General features: G+C 37.9%; 1 protein-coding gene across 4 annotated transcripts in view; it reads left to right on the plus strand.

Annotated features, from left to right (window-relative positions):
* The window catches only part of MSH1 (MUTL protein homolog 1), a 512,649-nt gene that overhangs the window by 25,316 nt on the left and 466,868 nt on the right, over positions 1-20,465 (plus strand). For all 4 annotated transcript variants that reach the window (XM_089392823.1, XM_089392822.1, XM_089392821.1 and 1 more), the window contains exons 4-5: positions 1,884-1,959; positions 2,556-2,675. In XM_089392823.1, coding sequence (XP_089248949.1) covers positions 1,884-1,959; positions 2,556-2,675 — 196 coding nt within the window. The remainder of the gene's footprint in view (positions 1-1,883; positions 1,960-2,555; positions 2,676-20,465) is intronic.

The raw sequence follows: 20,465 nt of genomic DNA on the forward strand, positions 1-20,465 counted from the left end.
ATTGTGCCCTAATTCATTGAAAATCAGTTGCCTAGAAACTAGGTCTCATTATGGTATGCATTACTAATGTATGATATGTGAGTGGCAATCCCCATAATGTATCTTGATTATAGCTCTCCCATGTGACATTGATCCCTCACAAAGGCAATAGTTAGGGCTTGTGCTACGACATCAAACATCCCAACTCCTTTGCAAGTTATAGCTTATCTTAAGAATCCATAGACTCCATCCACCCAAGGACTAGGCACTAGCCTTGTCAAGTTGGTGATCAAGTTATCTTTTACCCACAAATTAAACTTTTCTCTCTTTCTCTAATTCGACCCTCTTAAGGCCAAGCGACCCAACTAGGGTTTAGTGCGAATTGACTAGGAAGAGGAACTTTTGGTCTTGGAAGGTCTCAACGTCAAGGGTTGTAGTGGTTGCCTCAAAATCATTCCCCTTGGTGGCCATTCTTTCCATTTTCATCTATAATTTCTCTTGCCCTATTTATTTTCCCTAGGATAAACCCCTAGTTTGGTTAAAGCTTCAACTTGAGGGCTTGTGAAGGTTTCGTGTGCATTTACCTTGATAATACTCATTGGAAACTTTTTCTTGGCGTCTTGACTTGAGGCCATCCCAACTCACAACATATCAATGAAACCACAGGTCTTGTGTGCCCTCAATTTGGCCTCTACTTGGGATGTGAAATGCCTTTTGTCATAGTTTGAGCCTCGTACTTAAACTGAGCCATGCGTAAGTGGGCTATTTTGTCATCCTGAACCTCTAAACCTAGAATATCTCTTGTAGGTGACCTTAAACCATAACTCCTCCCATTAGTGAAAATCCACAAAGAGTAGGGGGTAATAGCTATGGTGACAATGGGCTATTACCTTATTGTTGTCACTTAGTTTAGTGATTGCCTTGTAGGGTACCCCTCCACAAGGCTTGCTAGATTTTGCGGTAACATGGGCCATGTTGGTAATGATGTAGAATGTAGGTAGTTAATTAGCATAGGGGTGTTGGTAGTTGCATTTTTTTTTGTAGGTTAATACCCATGGGTGATTTGCATCGATGACCTATCACAATGAGTTCATTAACAATGCACCCATTTATCGTCAATCCAAAAAGCCTCATGGGCATTGGTAGTTGCATATTGCTATTAGTAGCTTAGACCTTAAAAGTTGTCATCTTAGTGGGGAATCAAGGTTTGATTTATTTTCATCCTTCTTATTGTAAAAGCCTTTGGAATGGTCCTCGATAGGGTGAACTTTGGCATTTTAACCAATCCTATCCCTTTCTTGGATGTTGAATTTTAAAGCATGTAGGTCCATTTCATGGGTCCTTTTTTTGTCAGATAAATATATATATACTCCATATGAGGAATATACATATTCCGTCCTTTACATCAAACTTCATAATGTCACTTGTGGGAATTGAACTTGGGTGGGGAGGATCCCAATCATTCCTCCCAACTACATAGGATAAACCCAATCAACAATGTCTTTTCTTTGTTTTGTGTACACTTATAATGCTATTTAGTGAGTATGACTTTAGCATGCTATCATGTTAGGGTCTATTTAAATATCATGGTAGAAACTTACATTTTCTTGATAATGTTGCTTAGCCCTAGTAAATCTAGACAAAAACAAAATACTTTCAAGTCTATTCTAGCAGCAAAAGTTAAATTGTCTTCTAGTTCTTAGCACCATTGGAAATCAATGTGATATTTTTCTATTTAATTCAGACTTGCTTTTAAAGCTGTATGGAGTTAATTTTTGTGAATAGTTTTTTTCGTCTATTTTACTTTCTATTTTTTCAGGACGATATTTTTCATAGTTTTGTATTTTTTACTAGCTTGTCCTCATGACCCTAATATTGTGCTTCTCTATTGTTGCGATGATTAGCATTAAGGATGGATCGCTAAATTTGGAGTTACTTGAAATCAAATGGAAGTTTCCACGAGAAGTTCTCCTTTGTCGGGTATATTGTATGCTGTTGGCCATATATTCCTTTAATTTACACTTACTTTGTGATTCTTTAGTTAAGAAAATTATACCGAAATTTTTACTTATGTTTACTGTGATTAAAAAGCATGAAGAGGTCAGATTATGCAGGAAATCAATGTTGATATGGGAGAAATGAAGACAATGTTACAAAATTTAATTTGCATTAGTATTAAACTTCCCAAATTTGATGACACAAACAGGAAGGATGCAATAAATTGAGTCAATAGGATGGAGATTGGATATGAGAATGGAATGAAAGAGAGAAAATGCATTGCTTTTTGAGTTTCATTTTACTTTTGAATTATTCTATTGTCTTATCTCTCAACATGACCGTCCTTATTTTCATGAGGTTATTCATAAAGTGTTGTCTTTTTTAAAAAGCATAATGATCTATCTATTATGTGATGTTAATTCCATTCTGAAAATCTTTGTAGTTGTCATGCCTTTGTACGGAGTTATCCATTTTTTCTTTCTTTTGGTCATAAGGAAACCATTGCCATCCATTTTTTGTAAATTTCAGGACTGGTAGAAGCTAATGCTTCAAATAGTTATAATTTATTTTGTTTTCAGGTTGGGGAGTTCTATGAAGCGGTGGGGTTTGATGCATGTATCCTTGTTGAGTATGCTGGTCTAAACCCCATGGGAGGTACCAGATGTGACACTGTTCCAAAGGCAGGCTGTCCAGTTATGGTATGTGTTTGAGAGACACCTTAAATTCTATAGAAGGTGGGATAATAGTTGATACATTTATGGCTATTGACCTGTGAGCATGTTCCTCAAATTGTTATAATTAAATGTGAAAAGCACTGTTTTTCTCATGATGGATATTGCCATTTAACATACTGGTTTAGTGCTTTTTAGTTGGTTATCATTTCTTCTTGTTGAATTTATGAGCTCTGTTTGGTTGTTAATTTCACTTTGCTGATATGATCAATTTTAAAATGATTTGGAGGTGGACTTTTTGATGAGGTCATGAGAAATTGATGATTATCCATTCAGAAATTTAACTCATATTATGACTGAAAATTTGAAAATGATTTTGGAAGTTCTTTAAAAAGATTTACTTTGAAATTGTGGTCAATTTAATTACGTTGACTGTTGAAAAGATCCAATACAGGCAATGTTCCTTTTTAACTCATTTAAGTAACCGACAGGTAGAACACCTTTGGTTGATATATAGACAAGAGGATGTTGTTTGAATTGGTTTTGAAGTGCAGAGCGTGTTTATTTGATGGTTGTATGTGTTGCCTAATTGAGGTAAAGCGTAAGACCTGGTGATTGCTCATTTGATATGAAATTTTGGGAATCAGATGTGTTGGCATCATGTGCTGACTAGGCAAATGTGGTTGTCGAAGGATTCTATTAGGAGGGCAATAGTGGGGTATACTAGTTTGCCAATTGTTGCAGTGATAACAATAATTGATTTTCATGATGGTTGTAGGACTAAAAATTTCTTATTTGAAAGGAAGGAATTTGCTAGTTTGTGTTAAAATTGGCAACTAGGGCCAAATTCCACTTTGGACAGCTCATTTGATGGAAATATATATTGTATTGAATTCCTCTTTTCGAGAGGACCAAAATCGACCTAAAGCTCACTAAATTTGGACAAGGAGAAATATGTTTTTGAGGTAAAGCCCACACGTGTAAATTGTCAAGGTCAGCCACATCATCATGTAGGCTCATGAAGCCCAACAGACATGTCTTTTGACCCTCAATGACTTGTATAAATAAGGATGACCTCAAACCTCATTTGGCACCTCATCAACTCACACATCCTTCTCTCTCCTCATCTGATTGGTTCGTACAACTATTGGGCAGCTGATTTTTCTCATGTGTGGTAGAAAGGAGGACAAAAATTTCAGGCCAAAAAATATCTGAAGTTTTTCTGCAGTTTGATGAGGGTTTGACCAGCGTGCTTTGACTTTCTGGGCAGATTTTGACGTTGATTTTCTGGGAGAATCTTTGTCTCAGCAGACCGCATTTATTGGCACAAAAACTGAGGTGATTTGGGCACTTTGACTTGCGTTGACCACAAGGTTAACCAAATTTCACTGCAGATTGTTGACTGTTTTGGGCTGACTTTGACTAGCAAGAGAGACTGAGTTATTCTCTCCTTTGACCGAGCTGCTAAGGGACTGTTTTGACCCTTGACCATTGACTGGTTCGGGCACACACTGCTGCTGTTCGACAGCTATTGACTAAGGGCAGATTGCAGATTTGACTGGGCTATTTCTGGACACTGATTTGGCAAGTCAATTTTGACTTTATTGTACTCTCTCTGTGCTGAACATTTAATATTTATAATAGTAAGAATTGATGAAAAGGTTTTCTCCATCTTGGGGTTTTTCCCTGACATTCGCCAAATTCTAGTGTTCTCTCGTCTTGGCTTGTCTTCTCCTTTAATTGTTCATGTTCTATCTATAGTTACTATCAATGTGATGATTAATGGGATTTCCATTGGAAATTATATTGAAAATTGTCCTTGGGTTAACTAAAGGACATTGAAGTAATTGTTGCAAGCATAAAACATACCATTGTTAACTAAAATTAACATGGTATCAAAGCCCAGGTTAAGACAAAGCCCAAGCAAGAGAGAAAAGCAATCACTAAGAGATCTGTTGGACAAGATTATTGTACAAGTCTGAATGGCTTCTACATCCTACTTCAACATTGAGGACAAGCCCAATGACCTCCTTAAGAAAATGAATTCAACCCTCCAAGCAATCAAGAAACTCAACCTCCAAGGAATAAACGACTTAACCTCTCAGCCTCCAAAAATATCAAGTAATTCGACACCCTGAAGAAATAAACTTGGTTTCCTTATGGAATGGCAACTCAGCTCCTCGAACTATACTATTCAGCCCCTTCGGGAATACGAATTCGGCCTCCTTCAAGAAGATAAACCTGGCCTCTCTGGCAATACTAACTCAACCTCCACAAAGGTAAATTTGGTCCCAAGAGGATGATGGAAAATAAACTCAGCCTGGTAGTAGCAGCTCGATCTTCCGATAATAAATATCAATTTAGCCCTTTATGAACTGCTACAAAATCACATGTAATTTAAGCACAACTGGGCTTAGGCAAATAGAAAAGAAAACCCTTACGCTGGTAGGAAAACCAACTCTAATACCACTGCAATATTCCTTTATATTTTTCATTAGATTTTTTAGGAAAATTCTTCAAGAAAATTCGTTGTGAAATTTCTCAAAAGGAAATAGCACATTTCGTAGAAGAAATATTGGCACAAATGAAATTTAGATTTAAACCCAGAAATTAGAATAAAGTGTTGCTCTATCAATTTTATAAATATATTGTAATAACACGAGAAATAACAAAACTCAACTTTATTTAGTTTACTAAAGCAAGGTTGCATGCCAATATAATAGTTGAGATGATGGCCTTAGAATTACTGAAGCAATACTGATCCTGGCCATCCAAAATGTAACTAAAACCAATGGGTACTCCTATGAATTCTGAAAGAATTCACCAAGGGATTGATAGAGATGGTTTTCCGTCGAATCTCCCCAATCAATCTCTCCAAAGTACCCAAGAGTTTTTGTCCCGGACACAATGAATTTCTGAGGACAATCTCCCTAATCTTCACAAAGACAAATGATTAACTCCAGATGATCCAAAAGGCTAGCTTCCCCTCCTTTTTATAGATCTGATGGATCTCTCTTCAACCTTTTAGAAGCACATTACTTTTATTATTTTATTTCATTTCTAGAAGCTTCTCCCTTCTATTTTATTTAAGTGACCCTTTTATTTTATTTTAAGTCACTTTTACCTTTTTATATTTAATAAAGTGACTAATTAAAGTCACTTTTAATCTCAGAGAATGATTAATCTGCCTCCATGCTTTCCCTGGCCATTGAAAGTAACTTTTCACCATCCCATCTTGTAGATCTCTTCATCCCGTTTCCAATGAGCTATTACACTAAGATTTTCTCCAAATAATTTGCTTCAAATAGCACCTTGAGCATATATAATTAAAATATGCTCGATAATAACCCCATTTTATGGGATAGGAACTGTCGAAATGCAATGGAACCAAGAACGAACTGTGCAAAACTGACCTTGATGATGAAATATGACAAGTGAACCTCGTTGGACCCCATAAAACTCCTCCAAAACCCTTCAGGCCCATTGATGACGTAATCTTGCACCTGTGACCTAGCTGACACAAACCCCATAATTCCATCCTAACCGCATCATAGGGGAAACCAAAAATGGGGATATTACACTAGGTGGTGTGTTCCACATGGTTCTCTTGTGTTGATGCGTAATGGGGACATACTTGATGTTTGGATGGGTTAGCATTTTCTATTGTCTAATTCTGTTATGACGTTTATGATGTTGATGTGGTTAGATGGATGTGTTGTGGTAGTGCACTTTCCCTTGATGGGATTTCCCTAGGTGATATGACTTGACATTGTAACATTTGCTAGACATCACCTAGGTGGTATATGTTTGATTTTAGTACCCTTATGGACGTACTTTTCCCCAAGTTTGAGTTAGATGTGGGGGGTGTTACTACATACATGCTGGATGATGAAGCCTTCTCTCATGGTTTGATGAGGTTTTATCATGTTAGAAGCCTTTGGTGGTGGTGTGTCCTAGGTTCAAACCTAGGTGGACCTTCTATCTTGTTGTTGTGTTGTTATCATGGCAGTCTTTGCTAGGAGATACATCATTTTTCCATTGTACAACATTGTTGGAGCACATCACTCCTTCCATATGTGCATGTTGATCTAATTAGTTGGTGACTATTGGGAGATTGGATGATTTTTCTATTGGAGCATTGACCTTTGTGCACGCATGTTGAGGTTGATTTAACTATCAAGTGGTTAAATTAATCAATGTGACTATCTTGGAGGTTAATAGCTTGAGCACCCTATTTCATTCGGTAGCTATTCACATTTAGAGGGTTATTTGGAGGTTATTCAGGCTTTATTATGGAGTGCTTCTCTCTGGGGAACAATTTCCTAGGATTACATGATTAGCTTATTAATGGAGAGGTTGGCACACTTCTCTAGGGAACACTTTCTCGTGTGCACATGGTTTGGTGGGATTTTTTGATGGTATTAGGAAATAACACATGGTTTTGGCATGATGTTGATGAGGCCTAACCACCTTGGCACTATTGTGTAGGATGCATTTCAGATGTGGATATTTTACCATTGGTTGGGTGGTTGAGAATCGAGATAGTTACATGGCACAATTTTATAGGGTGCACCTCTCCTAGGCGCCCCTCATCTTTATTGTATGTATATTTAAGCTACGCTTCTCATCATTTGACCTTCACTAGTGAGTGCCCCCACCTCTTTGATTTAGCACATATATAATTTTATTTGAGGTGGTTATCAAGGGCCTTTATTGAGAGCAATGTGACATACTTGGAGGGCCACACAAGTGGCTTTTACATGCTCTTGGTTGGTCTTCCTACTGTCTTTGGAGAGTTTCCTTGGAGGGTGCATTTGTGGAGACACTTCTTGCTATTCTTGGAGGTATATATATATATATATATATATATTCCTACTGTCCTTGGATTGTATCCTTGGAGGGTGCATTTGTGGAGACACTTCTTGTTATTCTTGGAGGTATATATATATATATTCATGGAGTTTTGGCATGATCAAAACCCTATGTTGCCCTTATCTCCTTTAGTTTGTCTTGGAGGAGATGGTCCAATTGGTATTTTGGGGTTTTATTGCTTCATTTATATTGAAGTGTTCCATCTACTTGGCACCTTACACATTCATCCATGAAGTTGGTTATTTTGGGATTCATACATGTGGATTTATTACATGCATTTTATGGACCACTAGTTATTTTCGGAGGTTGGTTATAGAGCATTCTCTTAGGAGGATTGTTTTATTGGTGTATCTCTCATGCACCTTGGAGGGCACACTTCGTGAGCACTTCTAGGTGGACCCTGTTGATGTTTGTAGCTTGGGCACGTACTTTTGCACATGTCTAAGTGTTTGGGCGTGCAAGAAGTTGCCCAAAGTCTCTTTAGGATACTTTCTCAAGTATTGAGTAAGTTGCTTTTCTAATTTAGCCCAATTCTTAAGTTAGAAAAAATGCAAAATTAATTATGTTCGCTTTGAGCCAACGAAACTTGGGAAAAGTAATGTATTTACTTTAGTGATCGTGTTTTAATCTCAATAGTTGATCTCAAGTGAGGCGAGATCTAATCTTGGCCATCCATCACTTTGGAGATTAGGGCTAGGGATTTAGCTCAATGAGAAGCTATAAAAACAAGGCTAAGGAGAGAAGAATGACACCATACAATGGTATAGGACATTAAGAAAGAGATTTTTTATGAAGTGAGGAGTGAGATACTCAAGTGTGCCGGGTCTAAGGATGGTGTAGGGGTGTAATAGAGGAGATCTAGATCAACCAAGGAGATCAAGGATAGATCTAGGGTTTGATTAGCTGGATATTTGTGTGTCATATGTGATTGAGATTGGTTGTGGAATTGTTCTTGCACTAAATATTTTATTTAATAGATCTGTGATAATTTGCTAGGTGTTGGGTTCAGAATTTAACATCGTATTAGAGCAATAAGCTTTGAGAAAATCGATCTCAAAATCATAGAAACCAAGTTTGTAAAGGTGTCGTGGGGGCCATGTTCGACGAGTGATTGTACGAGGCTAAAATAAAAATGATAGGTTGTGCAGGGGCTTAATACGCAACTCGTACGACACGGGCTATTAAAGTTTGTGATCGCTGAGGTGACCGAGAAAAGGGGACCACACAGTAGTTGAGGTAAAATTTTGAGTCGAAGTGGTTTAAATGTTAATTAAGAAAATAAGAAAAGGAGGGGAGGCTGGGTGTGAGTGGCCAACAAGGGTGTTAGCCACGCAACCAAGCTGCATAGGGATCTCAAGCACAATAATTGTAGTCAAAGGATAATAGGACACGAGGAATAGCTGTTGACAGGGCTCAACTGTCAGCTTTGCTAGTGTTGAGCAAGGTCAAGAGGGGAGAAAAGGTTTGCGCAATGACATACAACAATAGGGACTCGAAGCAAGATAACAACTAGTGGATTGGAGCAGCAGTAGGTGAAGGTCAGGGGTGTTGGAAATGTTGTTGTATTGCTGAAGGTTAGGGGTGTTGGAAATGTTCTTGCCATTGATGTTAAAGACAGGGGGAGGCTACATATGTACAAGATAAAGATTGGAAATTGAAAAAGTTGGAAATAATGTTTTTGGACTTTTGATGCCCAATTTGGATACCCTATCTTTGAAGGCATTTTTACTCTAATTTTATAACTCAAATTGGATCATAGGATATGTGGTTGGAAAACTTATTCCAAGTCCTTTCCAGTGGTTAACAACACTGCCTCTAACTCCATAGGAATAAGGAGATATGGAAGATTTCGTTAGGATGACCTAACCAAAGTACAATTAGGTAGATCCAATTATTTTTATAAGTCAGCACCATAATTGAACATATAAACACTATAAATAAAGGGTATATGAGTGCATTTGAACATAAATCCAAGCAAGAAGAGGTATGAGGCTGCAAGATGAGTTGAGAAATAATATTTGGGGTGATTCTTGGAGTCTAAAGGTGGAAGAAAAATGTGATTTATGAGGTAAATGAGTCATCTTGGCATTTTTGCTATAACTTTTATTTTGGAATGTTCCATACTATGAAACTTGGAGGCACTAGAGAGGAGATCTTCATGCACTTATGGTTAAAATTTCAGACCTTGGTTTGCTATAATTTCGGAGATATGTTCTGAGGAAGTTACGCCTCCTGAATGCCCCTGAGATATTCTTCAAACATGTCAACTTGGTATTTTTGTTATAATTTTTCTTCTGGGATGTTTTGGAACGTGAAACTTGAGGATAAAGATGGAAGATCTTCATGTGCTTGTGGTTAAACTTCTGGACCTTGGTTCACTATAATTTAAGAGATATGGTTGAGGAAGTTAGGCTTCTGGAATGCTAATAAAATCTACTTCAAATAAGTGAGCTTGATATTTTCGCTATACCTTTCTTCCTATGATGTTTCAGACTATGAAATTTGGAAGAGATAGAGAAGAAATCTCATTGTGGTAGAAATTTTAGACCTTGTTTCACTATAATTTTGGAGATATGATTTGAGAAGTTAGTGTTCCTTAATGCTCCTGAAAGATGCTTCAAATACGTCAGATTGACATTTTTGCTATAAATTTCTTTCTGAGATGTATTTGGATGAGGCAAAGAAGAGATTTCTAGCTACTTGTGGTAGAAATTTTAGAACCTGATTTGCAAAATTGTATACGTGGCATGTTGTGGAGGTTCGTTCCTGGGAAGAAGCCAAAAGCAACAAGTTTTGGGAGAAGTACACTTGATGAAAGAAGAAATGATAGGTAGACTTGGTGAAGGTAGAGGCATCTAACAGATCTGGTGAAGGCAGAAGTGACAAGCAGACTTGGTGAAAGCAGAAGCAGCTAACAGGCATTGTGAAGAAGCATGCAAACTCAGTGAAGTAGGTTGGTGCTTATGAATATTTGCTACAGTGGGGATTGGTGTCTCTTGTAGGTTGATGCCTACAAAGCGACAAAGGGGATTCGTGTCTCTTGCAAGTTGGTGCCTACAAGATCTTTTATATAAATAAGTTTTGTGGTTTTCTCTTGTAAGGGTTTTCCCACATATCTTGTTTTACTTGTTCAATTTATGAAATTGATGTTTTATGGTGTTTGCTTGGATTTAATGTGTAAAATTATCATTATATTGATTCACGACCCTTCTTAGTATAATTGTGAATTCTAACAAGGGGTCGCTAGCCAGGTTGTGTGTTCACAGGGCAGTGGTCGAGACGTAGCCGCTAACCGACAAACTCGTCAAGCAATTGACATATGTGAGTGCGAGGGGTGCATACAGGCAAATGTTATGACTAGTTGAGCAGATTGGGCCACAATTGTCGAGGAGTTGGTTGCGAGGGTGCACAAAGTTGCAGGTTAATGGGGCAAATAGTTGATGCCCCGCCACAAGTTGATGCAGAACATCTAGCCCTGGAAAGGGAAGTAGGCCTAATGGTCGTGTTCCAAGGGACAAACTGAGTTGTAGGAGTAGGTCACAAAATTTCTGGGCAGGGGATTTGTCGCAACAGGTCGTTAGTAAAGGTGTTGATAGTAGTGGGAGTTGACATAACAACAATTGTAGCCAATAATTCTAGTAGGCAGAAGGTTTAAAGGGCAGTGGCAGTGTTGTTAGCGTGATCAGCGAAGGCTAGCCCTCTGTGGAAGAGAGGGAGACAATGCCGCTGATTTGGGGTTGTATCCGATGTTCTCTAGCCATGAAAATTGGTGGAGAGGCTAAAGCACATGAGATCTCCAAGACCCATAAATGGTTTGGGTAGAATCTAACCGGTTTAGGAGATATTAAAATAGTTAATATTTTTAATGGAGTTCTTAAGTTTACACTTATTAAAAATAAAATATTAATGGGTATTAATATAAAACTGGGTTAGAATGGTCCAGAAGTCATGGATCAAGCCGAATCTAATCTTAGCCATTGATTAGAGATTTAATCTCGGTCGTTGATGGACTAACAAGAAAAGTATAAGAGGAGGCTTGAGGGTCAGTTGGAGAACACATTGAGAGAGATCAAGAACTCGATTTTATGGGGCAGGGTTTGCTGAGGAAATTGAGTGAGTGATCAGAGTTGCAGCTGAGGGGCAGTGAATACATAGCAGAGAGGCAGAGTTAGTACTAGGAGGATCAATGCAAAGCCGAGAGAGTGATGCACAGCCAGCTAGAGGCCACGCAGAGGTAGCCAGGAGCTGCGCAGAGCCATAGAGGGCCAGCGTGTGAGACACAAAGGGTCCAGGGGCTGACGTAGAGCCCAAAGAGGATGACTCTGGGCTAGAGAGGCTGACGCAGGGCCTAGAGGCAGCGCTGAGAGCATTTCGTGGGACAGACATTGGAGTGGCACCTGATGATTACATGAAGACTCCATGCCCAAGGATGATCTGGAGGACACTTGTACCATCAGATATCATCAGTCAACTGAGTTTTTTAACTCTACTTCTATCTTTTCATCATCTTTCTTGTACCCAGATTCCACACCCTATGGGGTATTGTAATAAGTGATACTTTTGAGTCTGTAATAGGCCTAGGATATTGGGACCGATCAGCAAACGAGTACACCTTGGAGTGTTTTTTTTATCTTGTTAATTATCCCTTTTTTCAGAGGCGGATAAATTTTTATGTTTTTTCACTCACGTTTTACCCCAAAGCCGGGTTGGCGTTGTGAAAGTTGAGCCTCTGACACTTCTTAGTGTCTAGATTCGATGTATATTACCGTACTAGATCACACAAATTTTTGTGTGGAATTTGGTTAGGTTTAGGTAGTCATTTTTTAATTTTTTAGATTTCCTGCAGGTCAAAAATTGCAAATAAAATTGTATTTAAATTGTAATAAGTGTAGTCTAGAGAGGTTGTATGGGTGTGAGTAATCAAAATTACACCTCTCACCCTCAACTTTCTACTATAACACACTTTGAGGGGTTAATAATGTGTTTTGGACCCTCGAAACCCACTTTTTCTAAGTTTAGTGGGAAATTTGGCAATTAATTAAGTCCGAAATTAAATAAATGGAGAAAATAAATATCCACACATGCTAAATGTTGTGAAAATGAGGCGGAAAATATGGGGGAGTTAAAGTGAAGTCCTAAGCTGATGTGGACTCTTAAAATCAAGGAAAAGACATGTGCTCAAATAAAATCGAATCTCTGGCGTTAAATGAAAAAGCTACTTGGAAATTCGAATTTGTGAAGTTAATGCACATTTGGGAGGATTTGGGAGAATATTTGGTGGAGATTTTTGTGGGAAATTGCTCCCACATGGGTTAACACCCATATACACTTGTCATTCCACCATAAAATTCGAATTTGGCACATAAGGGAAGAAGAAAATGATGTTCACTTGCAAGAATTTGATTTTTACATTTGGCATTGGAGCTCCATTCAACAAATTCGAATTTTTCTTTGGGATTGTCACCCAATGCCACTTGTTTAATCACTTCTACATTGGGATTGGCTCCAATGCCATTTGTCATTGTCATTCTTCATTGGGATTTGCTCCCAACTCTCTATATAATAGAGCCATGGGCTCTCACATTGTATAATATTGTTACTAGCTATTGTGCTTGCGGAAGCATTGCTGCCTTGTACACTTTTAGAAATATCAATAAAGACTTTGGGTTTCATTCATGAGGTGTTCCTCCTTTTCGAGTGCAATGAATTGTTGAGCATTGGTATAATTCATTTTACTCATGCTTTGATCTAATTTGCTTCCATATGCTCTTGTAGATTTGTTAATGTAAAGCTATCTTGCATTGACATTTGATTTAGAAGTATGCTCTAGGTATAGAATGCTCTAGTTGGTTTTAAATAAATCTCTAGAGTTTCTTATCATTGTTTATTGCTAAATCTATATGGAACTAATTCTTGATTGAAGTTTTGTAGAGGGAACATCTTGTTGGGATTACAGAATCAAGCGTGAGGGGAAGTCTTTGGAGAGACCAACCCACTCTTGATACATTCTTAAAGAGCTCTCATTTGTTCTTTGAACCTTCATAGTCTTATTTTACAAAGTGGTTTTGTAGGGATTTCGGCACATAGCTTGTACACAAGCCGAGAACTTCTAAATTTAAATCTCTTTTAAAAAACATTGTACTTCACTTCTTTCACTTGCTATCTAAGAGCTTGAAGATGGCTAAGCAAAGACGAGAGTTTACTCTCACTCTTTAGCTTAGCCTTTTGTAAATTATAATTGTACATATACATTTTATCTTGCTGATTTTTCCATTAATACTTAACTTATTTTGCAGTCATTGTTTGGATTGTTTGTTAACTCTTGTGTGGCAGATTTTGAAGGGCAACTTCCCGCAACATCTAACAAGTGTTTGCAGGACCTTTGGCAAGTGTTGGGGGTTCAATTTCCAAGGATGTCGTGAGTCCTTTTGAGGCTTATTTTGGCCAAGTCAAGTTCACTAGAGGGCTTCCCATTTTCCTCTTTAAGTTGTGGGCATTTGGAGGGAACTCACACCTTGTTTCCCTTGCATAAGTTTTGTGAGATCTTGTCACTACTTTCTCAAGAAAGGAGGTCTAGTGTCCAAGTTTCAAACAATTATTTTGAGGACTCTCCTTGAAATTTAGTTGAGGACTTGAAGGACCCTCTTCTCTTTGTAATATTAATAAAAGATCTAATTTTCTTGTGGGAGCTTGGGATTTCTCCCATGGTATCCTATCTCCCCATTTAGAGGGATACTTTTCTTGGGTGGATTGACATTTGCATGGTTTAAGCTTTCATACATCATTCACTTACATGCATGCTTTAATTGGGAATTAACACAACCTCACTATCACATTTCATTAAGTTAAAGTTTGTTACAATTTCATTTGAGCTTTGCATTATCTATCTAATTGTTGCTTGAAGCTACAATTCTTAACAAACTTTGATTCGTTTCCATTTACCTTGGTAAATTGTTTCATAAGCACTTGCATACATGCTTCAATTTTATGGTACATTGTTATCTTTAATATTGGAGCAATTTATTGTCATTGTCTACTTGAAACAAATTTGACCTTCAAGCAAATTACTTGTGTCATTTTAATTCATTGATGAAACACATGCAACACTTGTAAGCTAATTTCATTCTTCCAATTGAAGTTTTTAATTGCAACTTATGTTGAACACTATTTCATTTTCAAGCATTGCAAATCAATCTCTTTGAAGCATTTGCATGTATCATTATTTTAATTTGGGGAATTAACACAATTTGCATTTCATCTAGGCATTTTAATGTAGGAAGGCCCCAAGCCTCATTAAAATCTTACCTCCAACATAAGTTGGTTGAAGTAGACATCTTAGGGATCCTTTACTCCTCTATTGACTCCTCACTGTGAGATCCATATCATTGGGCTAGGGTGAGGTCTGAGGATTGAAGAGTAAAATTGTAATCTTGTTGTAGAGCTAATTAATAAAATTAACCAAGAGCACTTTACATTACATTTACTTTACTTGTCTCTTGATGGTTTGAGTTTTCATATGCAAAGTCTATTCCAAAAGCAAGTATTGTAATCATTTCAAACAAGTGTTTTCTTTTCATGTTTCAAGTTTAATTGCATATTGATGTCTTGGCTTAGCACTCATTTCTTTTACATTTCCAAGTTAATTACTAATTTCTGGGTTTTGGCAAGATATGTTTCACATGTTTTGATTTATAAAGTTGATTATCTCAAAAGCATTTTGTATCTTACATATCTTGTGTTAACAATTCTTATTTACATTTCAGGGTTACTTTGTTTTCTCTTTTGAGAGCATTGCATTTTACTTTGAGCAAATATATCTTTAAATTGTTGAGCAAATTCCTTATAAGGCATTGGTTTTATGGTTTTTAATCATATTATAATGGCATTGTTATTTCAAGTTGTTCAATTCATATTTGCCCATAAATCCTTAAAAGTAATCCATTTTCACTATAACACTCTCCTAGAAACTCACATCTTTTAACTTAACTTTTCATTAGAGACCACCCCCCTTAGCTAACCTAGGAGATAGTTCAAACGGAGAGAGTCGAGATTAGTGTGACAACCCCTTCTCTGAGTTCCTTGCCACCAACCACACCTTGTGGGGTTGAAGGCTTTTCTCACTGACTTGTAGGTAGGCGTAGGCGGTAGGGTCAATAAGACTGAGAGCTGGAGAGCCGGATAGGGTGACGCAGTCCCTATTAGAGTGACGCAGAGTAGCAGAAGCTGTATTGTTGCTGTGGGATCGTTCATCTGGTGTTTTAGCCGGAATATTTGTCTCCAACTGAGAGGTACTACTGCCGAGGGCATTCTCTGTTGGGTGAGCCATTTCTGGCACCCAAGTTGTATTCTAAAACTGCATAATAATAAAACCCTCTGAATAGCTGCACCGGTTTTCCCGCATTGGGTTTTTCTGGGGACATTAGTCCAAAAACAATGGTGTCACTTGTGTGCTTGTTTACTTTCAATTGATGATCTATATGTGTTGATACTGTCCTTGTATTTATTTTCAGTATCTACATGGTAAATAACTTGGTAAGTAATTGAACAAGTAGGAAGAAATAAATCAGATAGCATAGGAAGAATTTCTAACGGGTTAAACTTAGAAATTCCAACAAGTGCCAATCAGGGGCTTTGGCGATAAAATAAATTTTGTGGGTGCCGAAAGGACCAGGCATATTTTTTTAGTTAAGAGTGCTAGAATGACTTAGCACATACCTTCGAAAAGATGATTGTATTTGGTCTTTAGTTTGAAGACAGGGTGGATGGAGCCTCAAATTTCCTGCCTTGGAAGGCTAGGGTCACCTAGGTTCTTAAGGAAACGATCTCTAGGAGATTGTTGAGAAGGTGATCTTAGAGTTGACAGATGCCAAGGAGAAGGCCACTTTAGCTAAGAGGGAGATAAAGGCACAAATGGTTCTCTTGGATTCAATCAAGGACTATTTGATCTCTCACTTGTCTGAGAAGAATTAGCCAAGGAGATATTTGATGCTTTGGCGGATCTATAATAGAGCAAGACCATTAATGGGAAAATGGTGTTGAAAGACAATCTCCAGTCTACTCAGATGCCTAGATTTGACTTGGTGATGAGTTAGTTGATAAAGATCACCTAGATTTGTGATCTCCTTACAACAATGGGGGAAAAAGTGGATGACGTAGTGTTAGTGAATGTGGTGTTGAATAGATTCCTAGAGACATGGGATATGCTTGTCAAAGGAATGTATGCTTGAGAGAATCAACCCACATTTAATAGGCTATGGGATGATTGGATCCAAAAGGAGATGAAGAAGCAATCAAAGGACAAGAATAGTAAGTAGGGAGGTGACAAAGACTTGGCTCTTGTTGGTAAGATAATGAAGAACAAAGGAAAGGGTTTGAGCAAGAGTGAGGAATCAACCTCATAGCCGAAGAATAAGGACTTGACTAAGGTCAAGTGTTTTGCATGTCATAAGACAAAACACTATGTATTACAATGTTTAGAGAGGAAGAAGGGTGAAGGGTACGCAGTCAACTGTAGTTGCGTCAATAGAAGCTCAGGGGGAATAGTTTGCCAAGAAGTTTAAGATAGAATTCACACTCATTTCCTATTTCTCGATTACCATATCAGTTGGTGCATGGTTATTGCATAGTTTTTCCACACATCATATGATAGGAGCACTAGAGTTGTTTGACAACTTGACAAATTGGGACTTGGAGATGCATATGGAGTTTGGTGCTGATACCAAACATTTAGTGAAGGGAGTTGTGGGACAGTATTATTCCAGCTTGAGTTAGGAGGTCTGTTGAAAGTGAAGGATGTGCTATTGGTGCCTTTGCTTTCAATCTCTATGATAGAGAATAAGGGGTTTGCTATAGCATTCCAAGATGGATAGGGACTGATTAGACCCATGAGATGTAGTTTTAACAATGGCCATGTCATTGGAGTTAGAGAGGGCAACTTCTATAGGTTAAAGGGCCAGACTACACGAGCCATGACAAGTAGTAGGACAATGATAGAGAACAAGGAGCGGGAAGCTCCAAAGGTTAAGTAGGATAAAGGGACTCAACCTTCATGTTTAGGTGGGAAGGACAGTCAATAGGGCCTTCCAAGTTTGTCAAGAAGGCCTCATGGTATGAGATGACTTTACAAGATGTTCATGAGTAGGAGGCTTTTAGGAACAAGTCCAATGGGAGTAGGTCTTCGAGGATGATTTCGAACTAGGTGGCAAGGAAGGCTTCCGGTTCAAAAGGAGCAACCATCGTAGCGGATGCAGTTCCAGTTAGCATAAGTACCTCCCTTGCTAAGAGGGAGTGTTGATGTTTGTAGCTTGGGCATGTACTTTTGCATAGCCTAAGTACTTGGGCATGCAATAAGTTACACAAAGTCTCTTTATGATACTTTCTCAAGTATGCAATAAGTTGCTTTTGTAGTTTAACCTAAGTCTAACTTTGGAAAAACACATAATTAATTATGTGGCTATTGAGCTAAAGAAACTTAGGAAAAGCAAAATATTTACTTTAATGATCATGTTTTAATATCAAACGTTGATCTTAAGTGAGGCAAGATTTAATATTGGCCATCCATCACTTTGGAGATTAGGGTTAGGGATTTATCTCAAGGAGAAGCTACAAAAGCAAGACTAAGAGAGGAGAAAGGGATACCATACAATGGCACTAGACATTGAGAAAGAGTTTTTCTTAAGTGATGAGTGAGATACTCAAGTGTGTCATGTTTGAGGAAGGTGCAAGGAGTGTAGTATAGGAGATCTAGATCGACCAAGTAGATTAAAGATAGATCTAGGGTTTGATCAACTAGACTTAATCTAGGGTATGTTGTATATATATTTTCCTTAGTTGGGCCATTATCCCGGGACAGGAGGCCAATTAGGATCTAATTAAGATTTAATGAAGAATTGATTTGATTGGGTAGAATTTGTGTGTGTCATATGCGATTGAGATTGGTTGTGTAATTGTTCTTCTACTGAATATTTTGTTAAAAACCTAATTGTGCTTTTATTTAGTAGATCTGTGATTGCCTAGTAGGAATTGATTGCTAGGTGCCGGGTTCAAAATTTAACAGACCCTTGAGCACATCCTCCTAGGTTGAATGTTAGTTATTTGTATTTTCATGCATCCATTCTTGGAGAGTGAATTCTTGTGGATCTCTTGCATGTTGACTTAATCATCATACCTATTTTGAGTTGTACAACCTCTTTTGGAGCCCTTTTCTGTAATCTCCTTCCTAATTTTTGGATGAGGGCAAGTTCTCCTTGGGAGAGTTATTTAATCATCATACCTATTTTGAGTCGTACAACCTCTTTTAGAGACCTTTTCTGTAATCTCCTTACTGTTTTTGGATGAGGGCAAGTTCTCCTTGGGAGAGTTATGTCCACATATTTTGACATGGTCAACGATGGATTGATGAAGAATCTTTTTGTTTTTGTTTTTGTTTGCTAGTTTATTTGTGACTTGCAAGACTAGCCTTTGGCTAAGAAACCATGAGCTAAATGGCATCTAAGTCATCAAAATCACCCGAGGGTCACAAGTTTTGCTGGGCCACACCCACCCTTAACATGGCTGGATTTTTTGCCCATGGGGTTTCAAACTGATGATCTTCTCACAAGGAGTGTGTTAATAGAATACTTTGTCATTGATTGTTCTACATCTGTGGATTGGTTTGATGAAGAATCTAATTACTACAATTTTATATTATTTATTCAATTTGTCATGGAGTTAGCAAAAAAAAATAATTTTTTTATTGTATGAGAGAAGAGACTTAGTTTATAAAGAGGAGCTTTCTCTTTACTGTAATGGTCGCTGTGACTTTGGGATTGAAGAGCTCTCCCCTTGGACTTCGTTTGTACATCACATGCTTGGAACCTTATGGAGGATTGGAGGTATAGTTTCATGTGAAGCTTTCTTTGTGCACTTATTTTTCATATTGTAGTAGGAGATTGTTGTAGCATGCTATGAATTCCTTGTAGTGAGTAAATTATGCATCATTTGGATAGAGTAATGTGAGATTTTTTTTCTTTCCTTTTATTTTTTCCAAGGAAAATCTAGGTATGTCCACTCAAAGAGATCACATCCCACTGGCCAAACTAATTAGAGCCTAACCCTGAGGGCGTCAAGGAGAATTGACCTTGTGATCTCCCAATCGCAAGATGCTTTAGCAATGGGATCTCTACCAGTTAAGCTAACTTTCATGGCTAAGTAATGTGAGGATGTTACCTTGTGATTTCTATTGTTATAGTGTTAGTTGTTCATTTGACAAACACAATTTTTGTCAGATTGACATAACCTTGCTTTCGTGACAATTTAAGTATGGCATCTTTAGCCTTTGAAGGTGATTTTTGGCTATTAAAATCAACAAGCTAAGGTTGATTTGTGGCATGCATAGTAACCTCTATTGCCTTATATTTTCTTCACGCACTTGGCCTCTTTGATCTATGTTTCCTTGACTCTATTTTCCCAAGGTGTGATAAGGCACTTAGTCTTGGGGTTTTCCTTTCGTTCTCACACCATTCATTAGTCCATATATGTTACAACAACACATTTTGTTTAGATTTACTCTTCAATAAATCATGTTGTGCCTCCAATATATAGTCTTAGCAATCCTATCCTTGTGGAATCCTCCCTTGAGTTGAAGAAGAGCCAACCAAAAGAGAGAGGAAGATCTACTGTGGTGATAATGGGTAGCCTTATTGAGTTGCAAAGACTAGCCCCTTAATGCTCGTGACTTTACATCATGTGGGAGTGTTTTGTTGTAATAGATTCAATATCATCTTGACATGCAAAGAGGTTTGCCTCCAGTGTTGTAGCACTCATGAAGTAGAGATTCTAGCCTCTTGATGCTCGTGACTTTACATCATGTGGGAGTGATAGGTTTTGTTGTAATAGATTCAACATCATCTTGACAGACAAAGAGGTTTCCCTCAAGCATCGTACTACTCCTGGACTCCTGGAGTG

Source organism: Pinus tabuliformis, chromosome 1_1, assembly GCF_031772625.1.
Source record: "Pinus tabuliformis cultivar Carrire ecotype Pingquan chromosome 1_1, CPIR1, whole genome shotgun sequence".
Lineage (NCBI taxonomy): Eukaryota > Viridiplantae > Streptophyta > Pinopsida > Pinales > Pinaceae > Pinus > Pinus tabuliformis.